At 33.2% G+C, this 21,624-nt stretch overlaps 1 protein-coding gene across 1 annotated transcript in view; it reads right to left on the minus strand.

Annotated features, from left to right (window-relative positions):
• SI (sucrase-isomaltase) overlaps positions 1 to 21,624 on the minus strand; it is a 96,302-nt gene that overhangs the window by 36,767 nt on the left and 37,911 nt on the right. The window contains exons 22-35 of the mRNA XM_072410142.1: positions 20,136 to 20,224; positions 17,435 to 17,484; positions 16,431 to 16,598; positions 15,346 to 15,507; positions 14,144 to 14,350; positions 12,338 to 12,492; positions 9,829 to 9,997; positions 8,903 to 8,999; positions 7,892 to 8,004; positions 7,688 to 7,813; positions 6,184 to 6,312; positions 5,032 to 5,142; positions 4,883 to 4,945; positions 3,047 to 3,163 (exon numbers count right to left, since the gene is read on the minus strand). Of these exons, the coding sequence (XP_072266243.1) occupies positions 3,047 to 3,163; positions 4,883 to 4,945; positions 5,032 to 5,142; positions 6,184 to 6,312; positions 7,688 to 7,813; positions 7,892 to 8,004; positions 8,903 to 8,999; positions 9,829 to 9,997; positions 12,338 to 12,492; positions 14,144 to 14,350; positions 15,346 to 15,507; positions 16,431 to 16,598; positions 17,435 to 17,484; positions 20,136 to 20,224 (1,756 nt within the window). The remainder of the gene's footprint in view (positions 1 to 3,046; positions 3,164 to 4,882; positions 4,946 to 5,031; positions 5,143 to 6,183; positions 6,313 to 7,687; positions 7,814 to 7,891; positions 8,005 to 8,902; positions 9,000 to 9,828; positions 9,998 to 12,337; positions 12,493 to 14,143; positions 14,351 to 15,345; positions 15,508 to 16,430; positions 16,599 to 17,434; positions 17,485 to 20,135; positions 20,225 to 21,624) is intronic.

Consider the following 21,624-nt stretch of genomic DNA (forward strand, 5'->3'; position numbering starts at 1 on the left):
TAAGGCTGTAATGGGGTTCCCTGTAGCAATCCCTTGATGCTCATATCTGCCTAATTACCTTGCCATAAATTGCAAGCTCCCTCAAAAGACATCTTTCTAAGTATTTATTCCAATTAAATTCAAATTTAGATACATCTCCGCCATTTTAAACAGTGAAGTGAAGATCAATCAGTTGAGCTCAAGAGGTCTTAATAATAGAATATTTAAAAGCCTTTTATGGTGGTCCTCTACAAGACTGGGGGTTATTTGTTAAGTGGTCTCTTGGATCAAATTCCATTTGATTATTAATTTGATTGCGCTTAAAAATTACTCAATGTCAAAATCAGTGACCCAGGCCAGATTTGTAGCCAGTGAAGCATGGGTATGACAGCCAGTTTAAAAAACAACATGTTTGATAAAGCAACTTGTATATTTTATAACAGGCTGGCTTTGCTTAGAATTAATTGATAAATAGATGGTACTATAATACCATATAGTATACAAAACATATATAATATATATTATATATCTTTTCAAGTATTTTTTAGCATTGAGTTTCCATCATCATCATCTTTTCATTCTTGATAGTTTTCTCTATGTTGCATTCTGGTCTATGTAATCTATTATTTAATAAGCAGTCTCTCCCTATTGCTTACAGCTATAGACACAGGAATACAAGTTACCCTCAATCACTGAAATCTGAAATTCTTAGTGACTGCATTGTTACCAGCATGACTTCTCTAAAGCCCATAGAGGAGTTTGATGCTTCCAAACCATCATCATGAGACTCATGCTGAAAGGCTAATTTCTTGCTAGAAACTAATAAGGTCACTGAAGCTGCTCAGTAGCAAGCTGTGCTGCTGATTGTCATAGGACTAAAGACTTTTTCAATTATTCACTTCTTTGTGTCCCCTGGTAAATTAAATGACTGGTCATTTAAGGGGATTGTTGGACTTTTTTCAAACTCACTTTTTACCTGCCCCTGTTTGCCGCTTAACACTCTCAGTACATAGCAGGAGTGGAAAGAGAGTAACATGTAAATAGATTTTATAGTTTCTTTGCAGATGTTACTTAAAACTGCTTGAAAACATTGAAGAGTTATATTTTACAATATCTAAGTTTTTTTCCTTTATTGTGCATCTCATTATATATTTTATTGAAACCACCAACATTTTTCCCATTTTAACACAGGTAAGCATTTCACATCTCACGACAAATAAAGCCACTGTTTTAGTCTTATATACTATGTGGAAAAGTGTCCATTTCAGTTATATAAATGTTTTGGATATCCCATCAAAAAGCCATAGGCATTTATATGCAGTCACTTCTTAACACCTCCACCTCACCTCCCTCTCACCTTGTAGCCATATCTGCCTTCAAAGGTCTCCCCTTTGCGAATCTGTCCCTATGCAGCCAACAAAGCATTTGTGCTGTCAGTTGGTATTGCAAATTATGCCTAGTAGGGGTTGAGAGTTCTGTTCAAGACACTAAAATTCATCCACAGCAAACTCAAAAAGCCGTGTCTTTGTGGATCTGGTTTTGTGCACAATAATGCTCCGACTAAAAGGGCCTTGATATTGTATGCTGTTGCATTAAAATAACTCTCCACTGAACACACCTGACTAGTGCATAACAGTTCACTGGAAATACCGGCACCACATAGATAAGTGGTGTCCTCCAACTTTAATCAATACCTTGTATTTGGGTAACTAACATTTTCAGGAGAAGAGATTAGCATTGGTAGACCATGTGTTTCTCTCTGCACATGTGAAAAGGAGTCTTATGAATGATAACCAAGTACTGCTTGCTTCTATACTAGCCAACAAAATCATGTAATGGTGATTCATTATTTACAATACCATTTATAATACTCATTGGTTGCATAGTAAATATAGTGAACTCCCTTTACATGACAATTCCTTACTAAAATACAAACATATATTATTACAGTGACATTACAGCACACTGTGTGGTTAATTCATAATACTGCATGTATAACATACAAAATAGCAAAATACCCTATACAACTTTAACAAAGAAGTCAGTCATTAAAAATGTTTGTGTGATGTTAATTATATTCTATTCTATTGTTTTATTCCTATGAGAATGTATATCTGTACCACAGGTTGCTAATAATTTTTTAATCATAAAGGCTTGGACTGATGTACATAAACTATTAAGATTAATTTGCTAAAACAATAAGGCTTTTTTTATTTGTGTAATAGCATTTTCCTTGGTTAGATTCTTCTAATTTAGATGTTTTCATAGAATGTTTTCATCTGAGAATTACAGTACATATTTAATCTCATACTCCCTTGGAACATAGTGCTAATTATAGGAAATTATACAACTGTGGGGGCGTTATGATTTATGATATAGAAAGCTCAATATGGTGACTTCTTTATTACCAAGCTTTACAGACACCCACCAATAATAAGTAATATTACTGCTCTTTAATGTTAAAGGACCAGTAAATTTAAAGTAAACTATATTTAATAACAATATAGCTGTTCTAACAATGTGATGCCAACATGCCATATAAATGATCTAAATATCACATTATATTTATATATTATATGGGTTAATATCAGATAAATGTTTAGTGACTGCTGATATGAATGCCTACAAATATCTGTTTGATATAATGGTGCTAATTTACAGTAAAAAGGTGTGTAGAATGTATCAGAAAATTCAGAAACTATTTCATAAGGAGCATCCAGTAATATTACTGTAGCCTGTAACTGTTTATATATTACCAAATAATACACTGCAGGGGTGTAACACACATTATATATTTAATATACTATACATTAGATATATGGGTATATACAAATATATATATATATATATATATATATATACAGTTAAAGTTAAAGGTTGTAGCCCCACAGTGTATCATGTGTATCATTGGGTAATATATAAACAGTTACAAGCTACAGGAGGCCATCGCTGTACTAATACTTTACATTATATATATTTGTATTTGATACATTTGCAAGAATGGATTGTAAAATACAAATTTATTGATTACAAATGACACAGTTAGTAAATATTCTGTTTTACTTACAATCCACAGTCCATCAAATCTAAGATGATCCCTCCGATATTCTTCAATTTCCCGATGCCACCACTTAGCAGTTTTTTCAAGGAAGAAGTCAGGGAATGCTGCATAAGCTCTGTAAAGCTATAAGAAAGGAACATGTTACATATCACCAAATTCTCAGTTCAAAAAAATTTCTAAACTTTTATGTTTACACATGTACAAACAATAGTCCTATTACCACAAGTAAAAACAACACTGTAAATACTTATATTTAACACAGGTAATTGCACTAGTTCCTTTGGTTCCCAAAGAATTAAAAAATATATAAAACAACACTCTCAAACAAAGACTCGTCAGTGGTTACCTATATCCAGTAAGTGTTTTTTTCCACATCTCAGCGCAGCTGACTCAAAGGTGGATAACTGCACCTTGATCCATACTACCAGTACCTAGTCATAAAGCCTTATGACTAAGTGTTATGTGATATATATTGTATTATATATATGCTGTTATCTATAGTAACTAAGAATACTGCAGTCACTCAGCATACTATGGTTGCTATGATTGTTGTTATATGGATTTATGCCTCATGGCACACTACTATTAGTATAAAACACATAAAGGTGATGTCAGGGAACCTGTGTTGGGATGTGAATAAAGTATGTGCTAAATACTTCATACATCTAGTGACTAATTTTTTGTTAAACACTTTTAAATTGTCATTCGCATAGACACTTTTAAATATGTTTATTTAAAATGCTGTAAGAGGAGAATATGTTGGCCTAATTGCTAGCTAGAATTGCCGGGTTGTAGCTCTGGTTTTCATCTGATTGCTAACAAAGTTTATCTAATAAGTTTTCCATGTACTTGTTCTTTGTCATAATACTCCACCTACTTTCAATCATCTGCATAACACTGAAAAATGTCAGTGCTATACAAGATAATATAAATATGTAAAATATTTAAATTATTGACATCGATCTATGCAGAATTGGCCAAGTGTTTTTGGATAAAGGATGAAAAAAATACTCTCACTTCTACAAACCACAATATAGTCACAACTGCTGTGCATGTTTTAGATTTTTGTTCAAGCTCTTCTATCCATAAAAGGTCCCCCGGAATATGTATTTTCTCAAAGGGAAGAGTGTAGAAAGTGTGTCGCCCATTCCCCTGCTTTTGACAAAAAACAGACCCCTGCCTCTTCCCTACAACGTGTCCCTTGTGTTGTGGGGGCCTGTCATGATTGTCTGTACAAAGACTATGACAGCTCTCATAGAATGCCAGCTAAATTAGCTAAGCCATGCTCTGTGTAATGTTGATTTTGCCTCATTGACTTTGATGGAATAAGTGTTCTGTAACAAATCAATCCGAACACTGGTTAAATTTTTTGCCCACAAACCAACCAGTGGCAAATTCAACCCTTTTGTTCAGCATTTTATTATAAAGGGTTGAATTATGAATAGTCAGTTTTGAATGAACAATGGCAATCTAATACAGCTGGCTATATCTCTGCAGATATAAATATGTAAAAAGGATATGCTTTTCAAATGATTAGATAGTGAACATTTACATTATTTTTGTGAACATGAACATTTATTTAGGCGGTCGAGAATTTAAAACAAAGAGTGTTGCACTTAAAAATACAAACAGAATTTTTACATTACATAAGGGTTGTCTACCCTTTTATGTAAAGTGAATTTTCTGCGTTCAGATACGCTTTATATCAAAGGCCCAACTGCTTTATATTGTTTTTACCACAACTGTATACAAAGTTTGTTTTTTTATTTTTTGTAAAACATTTAAAGTACCTGTGGCTAATTTCAACCTACAAATATTTATTGATATGAAAATGTTTATCACCTGCACTTGTGTATCCCAGTCCAATGACTCATCAACATAGACGTCAGGTATATCTGGCCAGACCTTAAAGCAAATAAAATCTAAATTAGCAAATTAATAATTAAAATGTGAATACTTTATAATAATAAAGATGACAGAGTCCTATGTACCTTTCCCCATATTATTTCATTGCTATCTGGCCATTTGATAAACACATCATCTTGGACACCTCTTGTAAAAGCTGGGTAGGGTTTGGTTTCATTTCCAGAAATGGCAGGATCCTATATATGACCCAAAAAAAACAGAATGTAAAAGCACTAAAAAGAAAATGTTTAAATGCATTAAGTTAGGTAGACAAGGTTATAATCTGTGAAACGTGTTGAAAAGAAAATAAGGAGAATATTCTTGCAATATTGAAGGTGCAATCTTTTTAAAGTATTGTACCCACAGTTGTTGTATGTCCATTGTGAGGATTTTAAATAAACATTAAATAAAGTTTCATAGCAAATATAACACTGTCACCCTCCCTAATATAAAGTTTGAATCACAAGAAGCACAATACGGGACTTTAACGGCAGTTGATACCATGAAACATTACATATTTTTATTTACTTCTTTCTAAACGCAGTGTTTAAAATCATGCGTGCCTCTTCCCATAGACTAAGATTCAGGAAGAGTTTAAATAACACTATAACATAGATGGGCTGGATACATTGCACACAATACATTTCCCAGCTGCTGTTTCTGGGATAAACTTTGTGCCAATGTGTTTCTTTTCAGCACACAATTCTACCACTATTCAAAGTCTACAAATAGATTTTTACCAAAGCATAAAAGGAAATAACTTTTAAATTACAACACAAAAATTCACTGAAAATGCACAATAGAACCTTGGGTTGTTTACTTTGATTTTATTATATTTTTTCTTTGCTGCATCAAAATCAAGCCTTACCAAATTAATAATAAAAGTGATCATGTAATGCACTGCAAACTATAATAACCAGATATATGTATTTGGAATATTGGAACATACCAGGGTATGCTGTTCACAGAGAATAAAACATAAAGTACAAAAAGTACACTAAAAAGAGAGTACATAAAAATGAGAGCAAAAGTCAAAATGTATATTACAATTTTTGTATTTTTAAATGTGCATTTTTCAGTAATCATCACCTTCTTGAGCACTTTGTTAAATGATAAATTGAAAGTTATTATGACTGGATTTTAAATGCTCAGTGGAGTGGAATCTTCAGTTTTTATCTTAATTTTCTTCTAAATGTAAACAGTGTTCCTTTCTGTTTATGTATGTACACATCACTTACCAAGAGAATAATAAATCTCATTCCTTCTCCTCTTATTCGGTCAACCAGAGCTGGCAGTCCTGAGAAGTTAGCACCAATTGTAAAATCCAATTGTCTCTCCATGTAGTCAATGTCAGCATATTGTACATCCTGTAAAGGGAAACATGAACATATTTCCTAATAAATACTTTATTTCCACACAAACCACTGCAAACTAGAAATTACATGTATACCGCATTTTTAAATGCTTTACAGATTTTTCTTGTTTTGATTACAAATAAATTAATAAAACAATAAAGTATGCAAAAAAGACTATGTCACACTATACAGAATATTTATGGATATTATAAGTGTTAGTTGATACAAGAAAAGGCAAAATGCAATTTCTTTGAAGTATCGGTTCAACTCAAAAATGACCTGAATATGTTCTCTGTGTAAATTCTATATATGTTGCACATGTACAAAGATAGAAAGCGAATTGTAAACTGCACACTGCAGACCATGTGACTCTTCTTAGTGCAGATTTATTATATGGTTCAAATATGAATTACCATGCTTGCTGAATACTAAAATCATATAGGGAAGTGAGCAAATGGGGCATTGTGAGGTTTCGTTTAAACAGCTCACAGGTTTTATCATTTAGTCATCGTGTTTGATCTTTCTAAATGTTTTCTGTATGACAATAGGAACAACCCTTGTGTAACTCATCCTATGAGGGGAAACCCTGCAGCATGTGCCCCTTTGTTTGGCTGCTGGCCCCTTGGACAGTTAAAACCACCCCTTCTGAATTAAGCACCCTTCTGTTAAAGGACAGAGGACATATGGCCCTTAGAAAAGTGAAAAACAATGGAGGGTAGTGAATCCTGAGTACAGACTTTATAGAGACAGTTAATCCAGATATGATATATCTGTGTTAGATAAACATCTGCGAGCAGTTATCTGCAAGTTAGTAATTTTTTTTTATACAGGTTCTAGTGTTAGAACCTTCTTCCTCTGACAACTAGTTCAGGGTTAGGAGTGTTCTTAATACCTCAAGGAGTTCATATTATTCTTGTTGTATTTTCTGCTATAGAGGTTTACAATCCAAAATCCGGTCTTTGATAATCCGGCTCTTCCGGCATGAATTTCGGATCGCATTTTCAATACAGGGACTGCAGTACACTGTTTGGCCACTAATGTTTTGATGGCGCTGTTCTGCAGAAACAGCTGTTAGGTATTGATTGCTAAACTAAATACACGCTGGGACGTCCCTGCTGCCTGCTCCCTGGAACTGTGCCAGATGTCCGCGGTGCTGCGAGAGGAAGGCTAGTCTGTGTGTGGAGGTAAGTAAAAAAAAAAATCTGGACTTTTCAAAAATTGGGCACTCCTCAGGTCCGAAGGTTGCCAGTTTTTTGATTGTCAACCTGTACTATTCTTAATTGTATTCATCACAAAATGCAACCGGAAGAGATTTTTTTTTTTGTTTTTTAACAAAAATTGTTAAAACTCTGCTTTCAACACAAAATGTAACCATTCTTGTACTCACATATGGAATCTGGGCCCGTTTCATATTTTCATATAAATCACCAATTTCTGAATCATTCTTGTATCCATATCGACACAGCTGGAATCCAAGAGCCCAGTAGGCTGGCATTACTGGGCGTCCAACAAGCTGAGAACGTAAAAAAAAATGACTGTAAATTCTTTTATATGTGCTTAACAAATCTGGTCAAAATAAAAGATTACTTACTTCTGTGTATTGCTGGACAACAGCTTCTGGTTTAGGACCTAAGACTACGTAAAAGTCTAAGATTCCTCCAATAGTGCGATAGGTTAATGCAGGTGTTTCCTGTAATGTCAGATCTAGTGGTAAAAAGTTTAAACGTTAGAAATACAGAACACTTGCACTACTCAAAATAAAATTATACCTGAAATTCCAGTTTTTGTAGATTAAAAAATTAGACTAAGACAAAGCATAACTTCACCTTGCTGAAAAACTAAAGCCAGCCATGAGCAAGAACAGTCACTGATTATGTTATGCTATGTAGGAAACAGGGAGGAGGTGACGTTGGAGAACTGACAGTACATTAAAATGCTATATAAAGGTCTAGACAGCAGTATGGAACCCACAAAGAGAATATGAATACCTGGTGTGGTTTAGCATATAAATAAAAGTAGTGAAGCCTCTATACTTCTCATCAAACCATCAAATCACTAAAAAAGCACTATAAATGCCTCTATCAAACAGGCATTTTGAACTTATAAAAAGCAGATTCAGTCTTAATGAGAACAGGATGTTTCTGGATATAGTGTGCCTGTCAGGGGGCGTGGTACTTGTCAAAAAAACCAAAGTGGGCGGATTGACAAGAGGTATAGATGCTTCACTACTATAAAACAATTATTAATATTATATAGTGGGGTGTTTTACTTTCATTGAAATTAAGACCAAAGTCATCTTTTTTATATTCTCCACACACGGTATGTTCTGGAGTACTCTAAAAGATGCAAGCAACCTCCCAGTGTACAGTTTAACCTCTTCTCTCCATTGAAAACTTGGTAATAGTACTTCCTAAATTGGTGGTTTAACTGAATTAATTAAAGCACTTGTGTAACTATTACAGCATTGGTCTAAGTTAATAGATGTGTTTACAAAATTATGGGCATTAGTTTACTTATCTAACTTTTTGTAAAAGGACTAAAACATTAATTCTGGGTATTTCTTTTGGACCTTCACAGCAAGTGGACACATATGTCAACATACCCATAGCATTGCTGTTTAACAGAAGAACACCATGTGCATTGCCTTCCGTATCCAGTCCCATGTAAAATGGTTGAACACCATATGAGTTCAGATGATCCTAGGAAAGAAACAGCAAAAATAAAACTATTTGTTAATTGTATTCAGATTTAATTTTAATTGTGCTCAAGAAAAACCTGCTTTTGCTGCTCTCTAAATCATCTTTCGATTACCACTTTCCACCACTTTTGATTACCATATTTCACTCATAAAATTAAAACAAGAAAATAAACATGGGAACCTCAAGAACCAACTGTGGGAGTGAGTGCCAAAGTTTTGGAGCTACATGAAAGATGGATGTATGTTTTTGGGGAATTTAGTCAAAGGTGTGTGTAGGATTCTATGGTTCTAGTTGCTGCTCTAGGTAATTTTGACCTGGATTATTCAATGCTTCAAAAATTAGTAGATCCTAAACATTATTTGCAAAACTGGGGAGATTTGTGAGTTTATCTGGGGCATCTTTCACTAACCAAGAGGATATATGTTTTTTTTTTTTGTGAAAAGGTAATTGCAATAATCCGGGTGGTAGGATACAAAAGCATGAATTAGCTTAGATAGCTCATCAAGTGGAGTGAGGTGTATGTCACATTGGAAACGTAGGATATAACAACAACTAATACTTGCTGTCTTCAATTTAGCTTTCCATTAAAAAAGGAGTTTACCTTTAAGCTTATCATGATTGTCATAATGGGGAAAATGGGGATAATGGATAATGGGGAAAATGTATGCATATGCCTAAAATATATATGTAAATCACCATCAAAGCAGACAGATAAAACACAACTCATTAAAAAGTTTTACATCTAGTTTCCATATTTCCTCCTTAGCGCTAAAACGTAAGGCTAGACACTGCTACTAAATCAAGGATTTGATACAACATATCCACTTACTCCTGGAGGCTGATCTTTAGAAAAAAGACCAATAGGTCTCCGTTTCATTTCTTGCCGGAATGTTTTATGTTCTGTTTCTCCAAGTCCAAAGACATAATCAGAGGGAAGTCGTGTAGAAATTTGAATAAACCTATCTTCAAAGGTCATTCCAGGCAAATGAGAGTCCCAGCTGGTGAACAAAATATGAAATATATTATAAAATATGAGATTTAATAAAGTATTGCACACTTTTGTATTACAAGCTCATTAAAAATATTTTATTAAAAAAATCTTTATTTGTAGAACCCAAATGTAATTATGGAATAATGATGTCTATTTACAATGCGTGGCTTCCCTGGTATCAGAGACAAAATTTACCAATTAGATCTCTGCCAAAATTAACATTTTCTGTCTAAAGGATAGTTTTAATGTTTAGATTTTCTATATCACACTGTTATTTGCAAAAGGCTTGTATCAAATGGTTCTTCATTTTGCACAATGTACAGGAGAATTCTCTGTAGACGTTTAGATTTCAGGTGATTACTTGTACCTATAATGTGAAACAACCAACTGAATAATAGCTTTAATTTTTTTTAACTAAATAAAAATGAAAAAAAAAAAAGATTTAAGTGGTTGATATGGTCAACATTGTTTTTTTGTTTTTTTTTCTTAATGAGCCACTGTAAAGAATTCCAGATCACCCTTTATTGTTTAAAAAAAAATACAAAATGCTGAAAATCCACACTCTCAGATTTTAAAAACAAATTATGTTTTTCATTAATCTAATTTTTTTTTAAAATGTTTTAAATAGGTGTTCATATGTTTTTGTAGACAGAACACTTTATATAAATTACATTTATATATATAAAGTAGGGAGGAACAATGTCATTTACCCTGGCACACATGTAAAAGAGCCCTGCCTGCAATCATAGAAATTATAATTTAAAAATATAGGCAAAATAGAGTGCAATTACTTTAATGTAATTAAAAAATTATAAGTAATATTTATGCTAAAAATGTGTATTTGCATTTTAAAGTTTGATAGACAGCGGGTCATCTAGAAAAAAAATCTCTTATTTTTATTTTTGTTTTACTAGCATTTGAATCAACAGAATAATGTTGTTCATAACAGGTGTATGATTCATCTGCTTAGACTGTGCTAAAAAGACTATTTGGTAAAGTATATCAGCTCTAAGCATTTCTATCAACATCTCTAATCCGAGTGTCTTAAACATTTCAGACTCAAAGGACAGATGATACAAGTAATAATCCCCCTGGATGGAAGTCTAATTTCTTTTTGTTTTGAATTTGAGTAAAAGAGAGAGTCTGACATTTTACAGAGGAATCAACTGGTTTCAAAGCACAAATGAGTTTCTTAGGAAGTGCTTGAAAATATTCCCTCTAGCTTACTAATGGTCCCCTAAAATAACAGACTTCTTCAAAAAGTAAAAGCTTAATTAATTTACTTAAGAAAACACTTTTATCCCAGGAAAACTGTAGGGGCTCTTACTCATAACTTACAAAAGTATTACATAAAATGAATTAAAAACAGGTCCATGTTACTTTAACTACCTAATAATACTACGTTGAATTTTAAGTATGTTTAGATTTTTCCTAGCTTAAAAGAACATATGGAGAGCTAGTTAATGCAACAGACCTAATTAATGGAGTATTACTCAGTAAAATTACACATCTAAATAAAACAAACCTCTCTCCTCAAGTAGCAGGTGCTTTCCCTGGCAATATAAATGTTAACAAGACATGTTTCTTTCTAATGATCCACCTGTTGCAGTGCCTGGGTCACAGATTGTACATGTCAAGAATATGTAATAGATTTTAGTTGTTCATAATTCATTCTCCATAAACATTGCTACTCTGTGACTTTTATACCTGAACTTCGTTAATCTCCTATAAAAAGACCTTATTGTAAACTCGTTTAACTTGTTGCTCAGTTGATGTGATCTGTCAGTTTGTATACCACTTACTATACAGCACTTACATTACTCCCTGGATATTCAACCTTTCCCTGTGATTGATTCTTTGGGCTAATACATGTCAAATGCACTTGCTGTTATAGTACAGATAAATGCCTATCAATTGCTAATCAACCACCCCTTATACGTGCAAATTAGTCCTTTCTTCTGTCTGCTGGGTTTTTCTAATTATTGTTTTTTACCTTGTTTTTGTGTGCATTGACCTTTTTTACATCTTTGTTTTACTACCTTTACATCTTGGGATTTGGTACTATGTCTGGTGCAATGCCACCTCCAAAAGTTGCTTCTTGAACATCAGCAGTGCAATATCTGCACCACAAGTAGCAAATGCTTTTAGGAATTGCCAACATGAAAGGCTGGCCCAACACTGATAACAGAACACTAGGACATTAAAAAGCATTAGTTTATAATCCAATATTGTGTTTGCCAGACAACTACACAGGTGTTCTGTCTGCAATAAATGTATACAATTGAAATAATCCAAAAACTCATAACATAATTTTAGTTCTCCTTATGAAGCTACTAGTTTTACTTACATGACAGCACCATTGCTTTTCCTTATGATGCGCAGTCCAAATTTCTTCTCTTTAACAACAACTACTTCATACATTCGCTGATCTGTACTACTTGGGCTGCTGGGTAGATTTAGTGGTACTGGGACTTCATATCTTTTGTTATTAGGATCAAAAATCTATAAAATAGTTATATTTAAAATTAATATATAATATATAAAAATTTAAAATTAATATACAATATATAAAAATTAAAAGGATTTGTATAAATGTAGTAGATTACTAAAATGATTTGGGGTTATTGGGTATGCACTATTAAAGACCAATTTGAAAGCATTAAACTAGGTCTAAACATTAACAGGATGACAATAGTTTAATAAAACACTATCAAACAAATGCACTATTTTAATTCATTGTTTCCATTTTTGTAAATGCCATCACTGCTGATATCCTCCAGCCCCTTAAAACACACCTTGTTACCTGTACTTTCTTTTGCATAAGGAACATGAGCTGCAGTCCAGTTTTGGTGCACCATTTCACAAAAAGGACATTGTGGAGTTGGAGGGAGTGCAGAGAAGGGCAACTAAACTAATAAAAGGAATGGAGGAGCTCAGCTATGAGGAGTGATAAACTGAACTGAATCTATTTTCCCTTGAGAAGAGACGTTTAAGGGGGGATATGATCACCCTGTATAAATATATGAATGGTCCATATAGAGAACTCTCTTCCCAAGTATTCACTTTGAGATCATTACAAAGAACAAGAGGGCACTCTTTGCGTCTGGAGGAGAAGAAGTTTAAGCTCTGGATAAGGAAGGAATTCTTCACTGTAAGGTCTCTGAAAACGTGGAATCAGCTCCCTCAGGAAGTAGTTTTAGCATCTACTTTAGATTACTTTAAGAAAAAGCTGGATGTTTTACTAGAAGCACAGAATATAACTGGGTATTAAGGCTTTAAAGTAAAAATAACAGAGACTGTTGATCCAGGGAACATCCGATTGCCTCATTGAATCAGGACGGAATTTTTTTCCCCAGGGTTTTTTTTTTGTTTTGCCTTCCTCTGGACCAACTATGTCTTATAGGGTTTTTTATCTGCGATATGTTTATTTCCCTAGTGGTTGAACTTGATGGACTTTTTGATGTCTTTTTTCAACCTAACCTACTATGTAACTATGAGACAGGATAACAATGTAGGAGAACAATCTAGAGATTTCCATCACCACATTATAGGCAGTGGCTGTATGAGAACCTTAATGGCTGGATTTCCATTTTTTTAAAATAAAATCCAATTAAAAGAATATTTTAGAAAATTAAATCCAATCTCTAATGGGAAGGGAGAAAATTAGAGGTGATGGTCATGGCAGAAGTAATGTATAGATAGAATTGGCTTCTTTAAGGTGGATTTGTCTGACATTTCAGGCATTTCAGTGCTGCTATCAAGTGGAACCGCTAGCTAGTTGAAACAGTATACCCATATATTGTATACCTAAGGGCTAACACTTTAATGTCTCAGTTACCAAGAAAGTCATGTGTGCTTTCCAAAGCAAAGAAGATGCCACAAGGTAGCTTTAAATCTGCAAACCCACAAGGCTAAAAACTCTTTGGTTACTGTGACACATGAATCATATGGCCCTTTATTCTTCTAGCTTGATATCTTTTCAAAGAAGACCAGAAAAAATCCCCAATTCATCTCTGTACGCACCCCCTCTAATATTTTGAATATACCTAATAACCCTGGGACATTTAAATTACATTGCAAACATTGTTGGTAAAATAGTACTATTATAATGTTTCACAGTATATTTGATATAAACAAAATTAAACACATTTACCTTAAACTGCAGCATGTCATTTTTATGGTATGTGACTTGAAGACGTAGTTTATTAATTGGTGTAGAAATTGCCCTGTATCGTCGTGCAGCACTTGGTGGCAATGATAAGTCCACAATAATACCATCTGCAGTGGACTGTTCACTGTCAACAATGTAGCCATAATCTTCTGGGTAGTAACAATATGGTATGCCATCAACATTAGACTCCTGAAACAGAACGTTTAAATTAATGAATATGTTGTGTTCAAGAAAAAGTATTTTTATAGTTTGATTATGATTAATGTGAATGTGTTGGCAGCACAGTATTCAGCATAGATACATCCTGATGAAATTAGGCTGCACCTTAAGGATCTCCAGACAAATAAATGCTAACATCACAGTATGATCACAAAGTATGCAAGAAGCACTTCCTTGGCTCTCTTACCCTCTTGGCTATATACTTCTACCTAAACCTTAATGTATACTCTACAATTTAACGCATTATGTGAGTGAAAAACATCAGAGAGAGGGATGTAGGTGAATAGCATGAAGACCAAAAGAATAACATTTATGTTAAAGATTATGGGAGTTCGCCATTAGGTTCCCATATTAGCAATACAATAGAACAATGCAACTGCTTTGGAATATAATTGAACACAAGCAGTTGATTTCTTCATTACTGTCAACTGCCAACTTTATTAGTTCAGGAACTCGTTTTTTTTAATGCTGGCAAGCAATTTTTTATTACTTCTACCTAAGACAATACAAGACAACCATTACAGAGCAATTCCTATGCTCTAATGTAAAATCTCAAATAATTTTATCAGCTTTTCCATCCATCTTCCTAAAGCTGCAAAACACATAACCATTATATAATGAAGAAGAGGAGGGGCTTGTAATCCAAATTTGAGATGCTGCCTAGGGTGACAAAGCCATTCCTTCATAGATACAGCACTGTCAGCGCACCCAAGGACACCCTAGAAGGAGGTATGTTACTAGCAAAAAAAAATGTTAAATAGGGGGAAAAGGAGGAAACCAATTCAGCTGCTAAATACAATGACTGGTAAACTGTAATATAAACTGTACGTTTTTTCTGGCTTTGGATACACTTTAATACTAGCCACCCTTTTTTTACTATCTATCCATAGTACTACTTTTAAATAACAAAAAAATTATTCATTAATATTTTAACATAACAAATAAAATGCCTTTTTTTTACATACCTCCCAGATGCAGCCACGATCAATGCATTTCTGTGCAGAAGCATCTGATTCAGGGTGACAATCAATTTTTTCAGAATCATTTAGACCTCCAGAACCCAGCTGATCCCATTCCACAGTGTATGATTCTCCGAGAGTTAGTTTGAGACCAGTTATATGAAGAACCTACAGTGAGAAAAGTTATTTTTTAATAACAAGGCACTGGTCTACCCAGAAAGATGCTCTAGAATTTATGCTAGGACATAGTAGGACTAAGGAACTTGGCCAATCACTTCCCTTAACATCTACAATGTATCAGAAAGTAATATTAAGGCAATGCTCAGACTGCCCGTGAGGTTGTGGTGTGGTTACTGCTTTCTCACATCCCTGAACTACGCCTTCAGGTGAGAACTTACATGTACATGCGGCTACCCATAGAGAATAAATGGGGGTGGCAGCAAGTGGTTCAGTACCCTCCACTAAAAAAAAAGTTCAAAACACCGGTTCTTTAAAAATCAGTGCAGCAATACAGACAGCCAAGAGTCTGGTAATGTACCAGCCACATAGGAACCGCTTTTACCACCGCCATTCCAAACATAGCCTTATTAAACCAGTGCAGAATACAATGTGGAAAATGTAAAATTCTGCCCTTTATTTATGAAAGCACAGAAATTATATGGCTTTAGGCATGGATTTTGTTTACAGATCCTAATGTATATTTTAAAATATTGACATATCATTTAATGCAATTATTGTTTATTTTTATAGTTATGCATATAAAACAGTACTTATTATCTAATCTTTAACTCTATAAACAGAATTGAACATTGGCACTATAAGCAGGCTTTGAGTATTAGAGATAAACAGTTTTTATTATGACAAAGATAATTTCTGAATAATATTCTATACACAGAGTATATTTATTAAATTCTTCACTAGATAGGGACACTGTTAACAAATTCAAGAGTTCAGGTAACACTGATACAGAGACACTGTAAAAACTTTAAGCTAAATAGGTACATTTAAGAGTGTAAAGAAAATTGAATTAATCTAGATATGACAACGTTTATAATAAAAATAAATGTAAAAACATAAGGATTTTTTCTTACCTTGTTAGAATCATATCTAAATGAGTGGTTTGAAGGCTGAATGGCTCCACCTTTCTTTACTGTCACACTGGTAGTACCCGTAGGAAGTCCCATTATTTTTATTTCTTCAAAATTTAGATTGTTAGGATCGTTATATGCAGATTGTTTTACTTCAAGAGTTAAAACATTCTAAAAAAATTAAAAAAATAATTCATGTAAATTAAATATATAATAACTTTTCAAAGAGCATTGTTAGGAAATTGGCTGCTTTCCAACCATTTTCTATATGGTTTCATTTTATTGATTAGCAGTGTTCACAATGAATCCTCAGAGGTGTAGGGATTAGGAATATTGAGAGGTATTGAATCACTAAAATGTCAGCAACAGTTTGAGACAAAATGGTAAAGATAGGTGCAATAGCATTTAATGCTTCTAAATGGTCATCTTTTATAAGCTTTACTGGACCTGATTTTGAGTTTAAAATGCTAACGTCAATTCTAGTGATAAACTGTAAATGATTGTAGGTGATCTTGGGAACAGATTTGTGATTGAGGTAACTTTGATTTGTTGATAAACAAGGCCCACCAGTTGCTATATCAGTGCTGACATGATGATCATATGACTTTATTATCTATCAACACCATGTGATTTTCATGCCAGCACTTAACTGACACAAGTTATCATGGAAATTACATTTTTATCAAGAAATTTATAACGTTGACAGACACAGCTATGCACGGTAAATGCAGAAGGCTATTTTAACAAATAAAAAAATCTTTTAACGGTGCAGATATCAATTTATGATAAATTTAATTGAATTTACCCATTTAGCACTGCCCTTAGAAGACAAAGTTCATCTTACTCTAAAGCTACCACTCTGAGTTTATCCTGTTTGAGTTTAGGCTGGTAACTTATGCAACCACATTCTGGAAATATCATAGAGGACCATTGTGATTCAAAAGATATCACAGAGCAAATATGGATCCCATATTTTTTTACAGTGAAAATCAAGTTAGAATACTTACATTGAATACTGAAAAATTATAAAAAATGTAGTTGCCATTTTCAATGGTACCTATTTAAAGGAAAAATACAAATTTAGTTGCTTTGTTTTACCTTACAAATAAAACAATGTCAAATATTGGGAACTTAATATTGTTGTTTTCATGCAAAATTCTGTAATGGAGCTAGCCTTAACTAGAAAATAAAAAACCTCAACCAACGTGGTAAAATATTCTGATTTTTGTTATGAATTGTTGTCTTTTAAAATAACTTGTTGAGAGGTGGACGCAACTACAAATTATCCACAGTCACAGGCATGGGAATGAACTGTAGCTACACTCATGTTTTAAGTAAAAGATGCAAATTTTTTGCTATTTTTTTGTAAGTTCAACAGCTTCTTGCCCTAAAATGTTTAGCTGCTAGCTGCTTTTTTGGACCATAGACCTTTTATTAGGAAAAAATATTTGCAAAGTTTATTTACCTCTCTGTCTTATTCTATAAATGTAGATTGTAGCAGACACAAACATAATCTAATATTATAGTGGTATAAGGTTATTGATATGACCTCCTTTGCAGTCTATAAATATATCACTGTAGGTTTTTAAAATTCAAATGTAGCTACCTTAGGTGAATGTTAGTGAATTTAAACTCCCTCTGAAGTTAGAGAGACTGTGCTACCATCATGCAATGTGGGTTATCATTTAAGTAAATCAATTTAATTATTCTGCTCTGTAGTGTGAAATAAGCAATGCTTCATACATACATAAACGGAATTACACGCAGGCTATACAAGTTTGAAAATGGTTTGCGGATAAATATGTTCAGCTGCCTCCCTCAACACTATTAAAGTAATCAGTCAAAAATGTCCTGTGTGCTTGGAAGAAATTAGAGGGTAGAAATGCAATAGTCAGGATTTTTGCATGATATGTTATATAAAACTATTTTATTTTGATCTCTATTGATTCATTTTTGCATGTTTATATTTTCTTGTTATCAATTTTTAGTACTTATGATCGGAATTCAAAGTCATACTAGTAAAATGAATGAGTTATAATGAAAGTGAGTAAATTTGCCTGGGTTCAATTCCTGCCATGTCTGGGAAGCATTCTTTTATATTCAGTAAACCTGATGTTCAATGAAAAACCCAAGTATATTAGAGATAAATTTTGCCTTCACAATACATTCAGTGTTTAGGGTGTATAGACAAACTCCTCACAAGTTAATCTCTTCCAACACTGAACACACTGACAAAAGGCTGTGGGCCCACAATGTTTATGGTTAGAAAGCTGTTACAAAGAAGCCGTTTTTGGCCACTGTGACCCTTCTAATCACTAATAAAAGTTTGGGCAAGTCATTCTATTTTCTTTGAAGTTCATACTCTTTAAATTTCTGCATGGTTTATGTAAGTAGCAAATGACAAATAATGGAAGTTTGAGTCAATCCCACCACGGAATCAAGCATATTCCTAGTTAAAATGTTAAGTGACTGCTCATATGTAATCTAAAGATTGGTTAAAAGCAGCAATGCACTATAAACATGAACTGGTACTCAGCTACTTATGCTTGCATCTCTAACAGGATTTAGAATGTTTCCACATCACAATTGTTACTACCTTACACCTTTCTTGTTCACCAATTTGACACCCTCCCCATCCATATGGTTTTTGTTTAGTGCCATGTCCTTTTTATTAGAAATATGCATTTGAACTACATACATGAACTGTCAATGAGTCAAGATAATGCCTGTTGCTATGCATGTGCTTATTGGTTAGTGTGGTGGGCCACAAGAAATGCATATTATGGACTAATGCCTACTGGAGGAGCACAGCCACGCACACCAGTATGGCACCCTATTTTTGGAACCTCTGTTCTAAATCTTGATTGACAGCAGGAACATATTGACATACACTAATGCAAGACTGTGGATCTTTGCTAACAGGGAAGGCATATCTTTTCGATTTCTGATATAGCAATATTTATCTGTTTGCAGGTTACTCAAACTTTTTGACAATTACTGTCAATTAAAATAAAGAATTAATTGTAGACAGGTTGTCATTGAAGGGAGGAGCCACTCATAAACCATAAAAAAAATAATTACACCCACCACATTCCAATTCCACCTACTATAAAAATATTAGGGAGTTAGGAAGGAAAGCAACTGGAACAAGGGAATTGAGAATTACATTTTAAAAGACATGTTTAAAAAAGGAAAAAGGTTTGCTTGTATTTTGGTTGCTTCAGTTTTTCCTTTAAATTCCTTTTTACAGAGGATTATTCCCAGTTCATATCATATTCAAGTTAGCTGCACCTTAAATCTCAAAAATACAGTACTAAATGTATTTTATTAAAAATGCTATGCTAAACTTCAGTGTATTTTTAATAAAAGCTTAATTATTGCCATCTGGTAATCTGATTGACAGTGTGGGTATGCAAATTAAAAATACATTTGGGTGTCATTTCTAAAATATATGGTCAATAAATGTAACTAGGAAATTTATCAGAATTCGCATATGGAGACAACATTTTTAATTTTTTGCTCATGTTATAATAAATTCAAGAATTGATTACTAGCCCCAGGGCAAATATTCTTAAATATGCTAATAAAGCATTTTATACATTTATGCTGTATAAAATATGTGTAAAATATTTTGAGTCTCTGACTACATAGAACACCAAGAATGGATGCTAAATCTACAAGGAACATTGACAATTATTTTGCATTTACCTCTAGATTCAAGATCATCCCAGAAAAAATCTCCTTTGGCAGTCTGTACATCATCCAAGGCAACTAACAATCCAAGAGGATTTTTACGACTAAAATAAATTGATGAATAAATAAAGATGTTTATTAATTCACATTTTAAACAAACATTTTAGTATTACAATATGTATATTTGGTAAAATACTGTACGTATTTGTTTTAGTTTTAGGTATTTGTTTTAATTTTAAGTGATATATAAGTAAATGTCAGATAGAGTATAAACATTACCAATATAACAATCACCAGTTAAGAATAATTGATGCTAATATCCATTTGTTATAATCTATGACTAATTTAACGAGATAGCAAAAAACTGTACCATTGTTAAGTATTAACATAACAGGCATCACACATCTTTTATATTAACTATGGAGACAATAGCAATCAATTTAATAAGAAATGATATGGAAAATGTGAAAAAAGACAGGTACAAATTTTAGAAAACACTGAGAATAAAACAAACTTGAAAGAGTTGAAGGCTTTGGATATTTTTAAGAAAGGCTGCATGTACATAGCAAATATCTGTATCTCTCTCTCTCTCTCTCTCTATATATATATATATATATATATTCTTCTTGGTTATCTCTTTGGATATAGATTGTTTGCTTTAGCTTGTAGCTTTTTTTAATAAAGTTCAGGAAAGGTTTTTGTTTACAGTAAGCTTTAATTCTCAAGTTTAATAACACACAGTAACCAATTTTCTTCCCGGAGTCTAATCAGTACAAGATTGATTCTGATTATTTGCTACTAAAGAAGGGTGTTAGAATGTAAGGTGATGTTAAATTGAAATGCCCTTTGAAAACTGTTACTTAGTGAGCTAAATAAAAAAAGAATTGTTATGCGATTTTAAAGTAAACCTTTCCTAAGTATAGCACTTTCCGAGTTACAGACTTAGAACATTTGGTCTCATATGGTGAACCCTATATGTACAGTTTGGTCCTGCTTTTTGGTGTGGGTCAGGAATAGTTCACCCTATTATTTGGCATTTATTTTTTTACTATAGGTTGGATCCCTAGCTCTTTACCTTTAATCACCCAGAGGCCTTTTGTGGACTTTTTTGGTTTTCAATTTCTTTTTGGGGCAGTTCTATACATGTATGAATATGCCTTCCTCCTGCTTTTGTGCTTTTGATATAAAGTAGTGTTTATTTGTTTTAATGATAAGTAATGCTTTTATGTTTTGAAATAATGGTTTTCTACACCCATTTAGAAACACGCACATACTAAATGATGTCAAGATAGTTTAATCTAGACTCTTGTCAAATCTTCAGTGGGCCTCATTTGGAGAAGCTGATATGTTCACAAACTAAGAAATGTGCCAAAAATAAGACTATTACAATTAGAAAGAAAATGTTTCCTCAGCATTAGAATATACTGATATAAGAATTTTGTTTTTATATTTTCAGCATTTGTTTTCAAAAAATTTAAGTGCTTTAGAAACATCCTTCGGTTAT

This window comes from Pyxicephalus adspersus, chromosome 4 (assembly GCF_032062135.1).
Source record: "Pyxicephalus adspersus chromosome 4, UCB_Pads_2.0, whole genome shotgun sequence".
Lineage (NCBI taxonomy): Eukaryota > Metazoa > Chordata > Amphibia > Anura > Pyxicephalidae > Pyxicephalus > Pyxicephalus adspersus.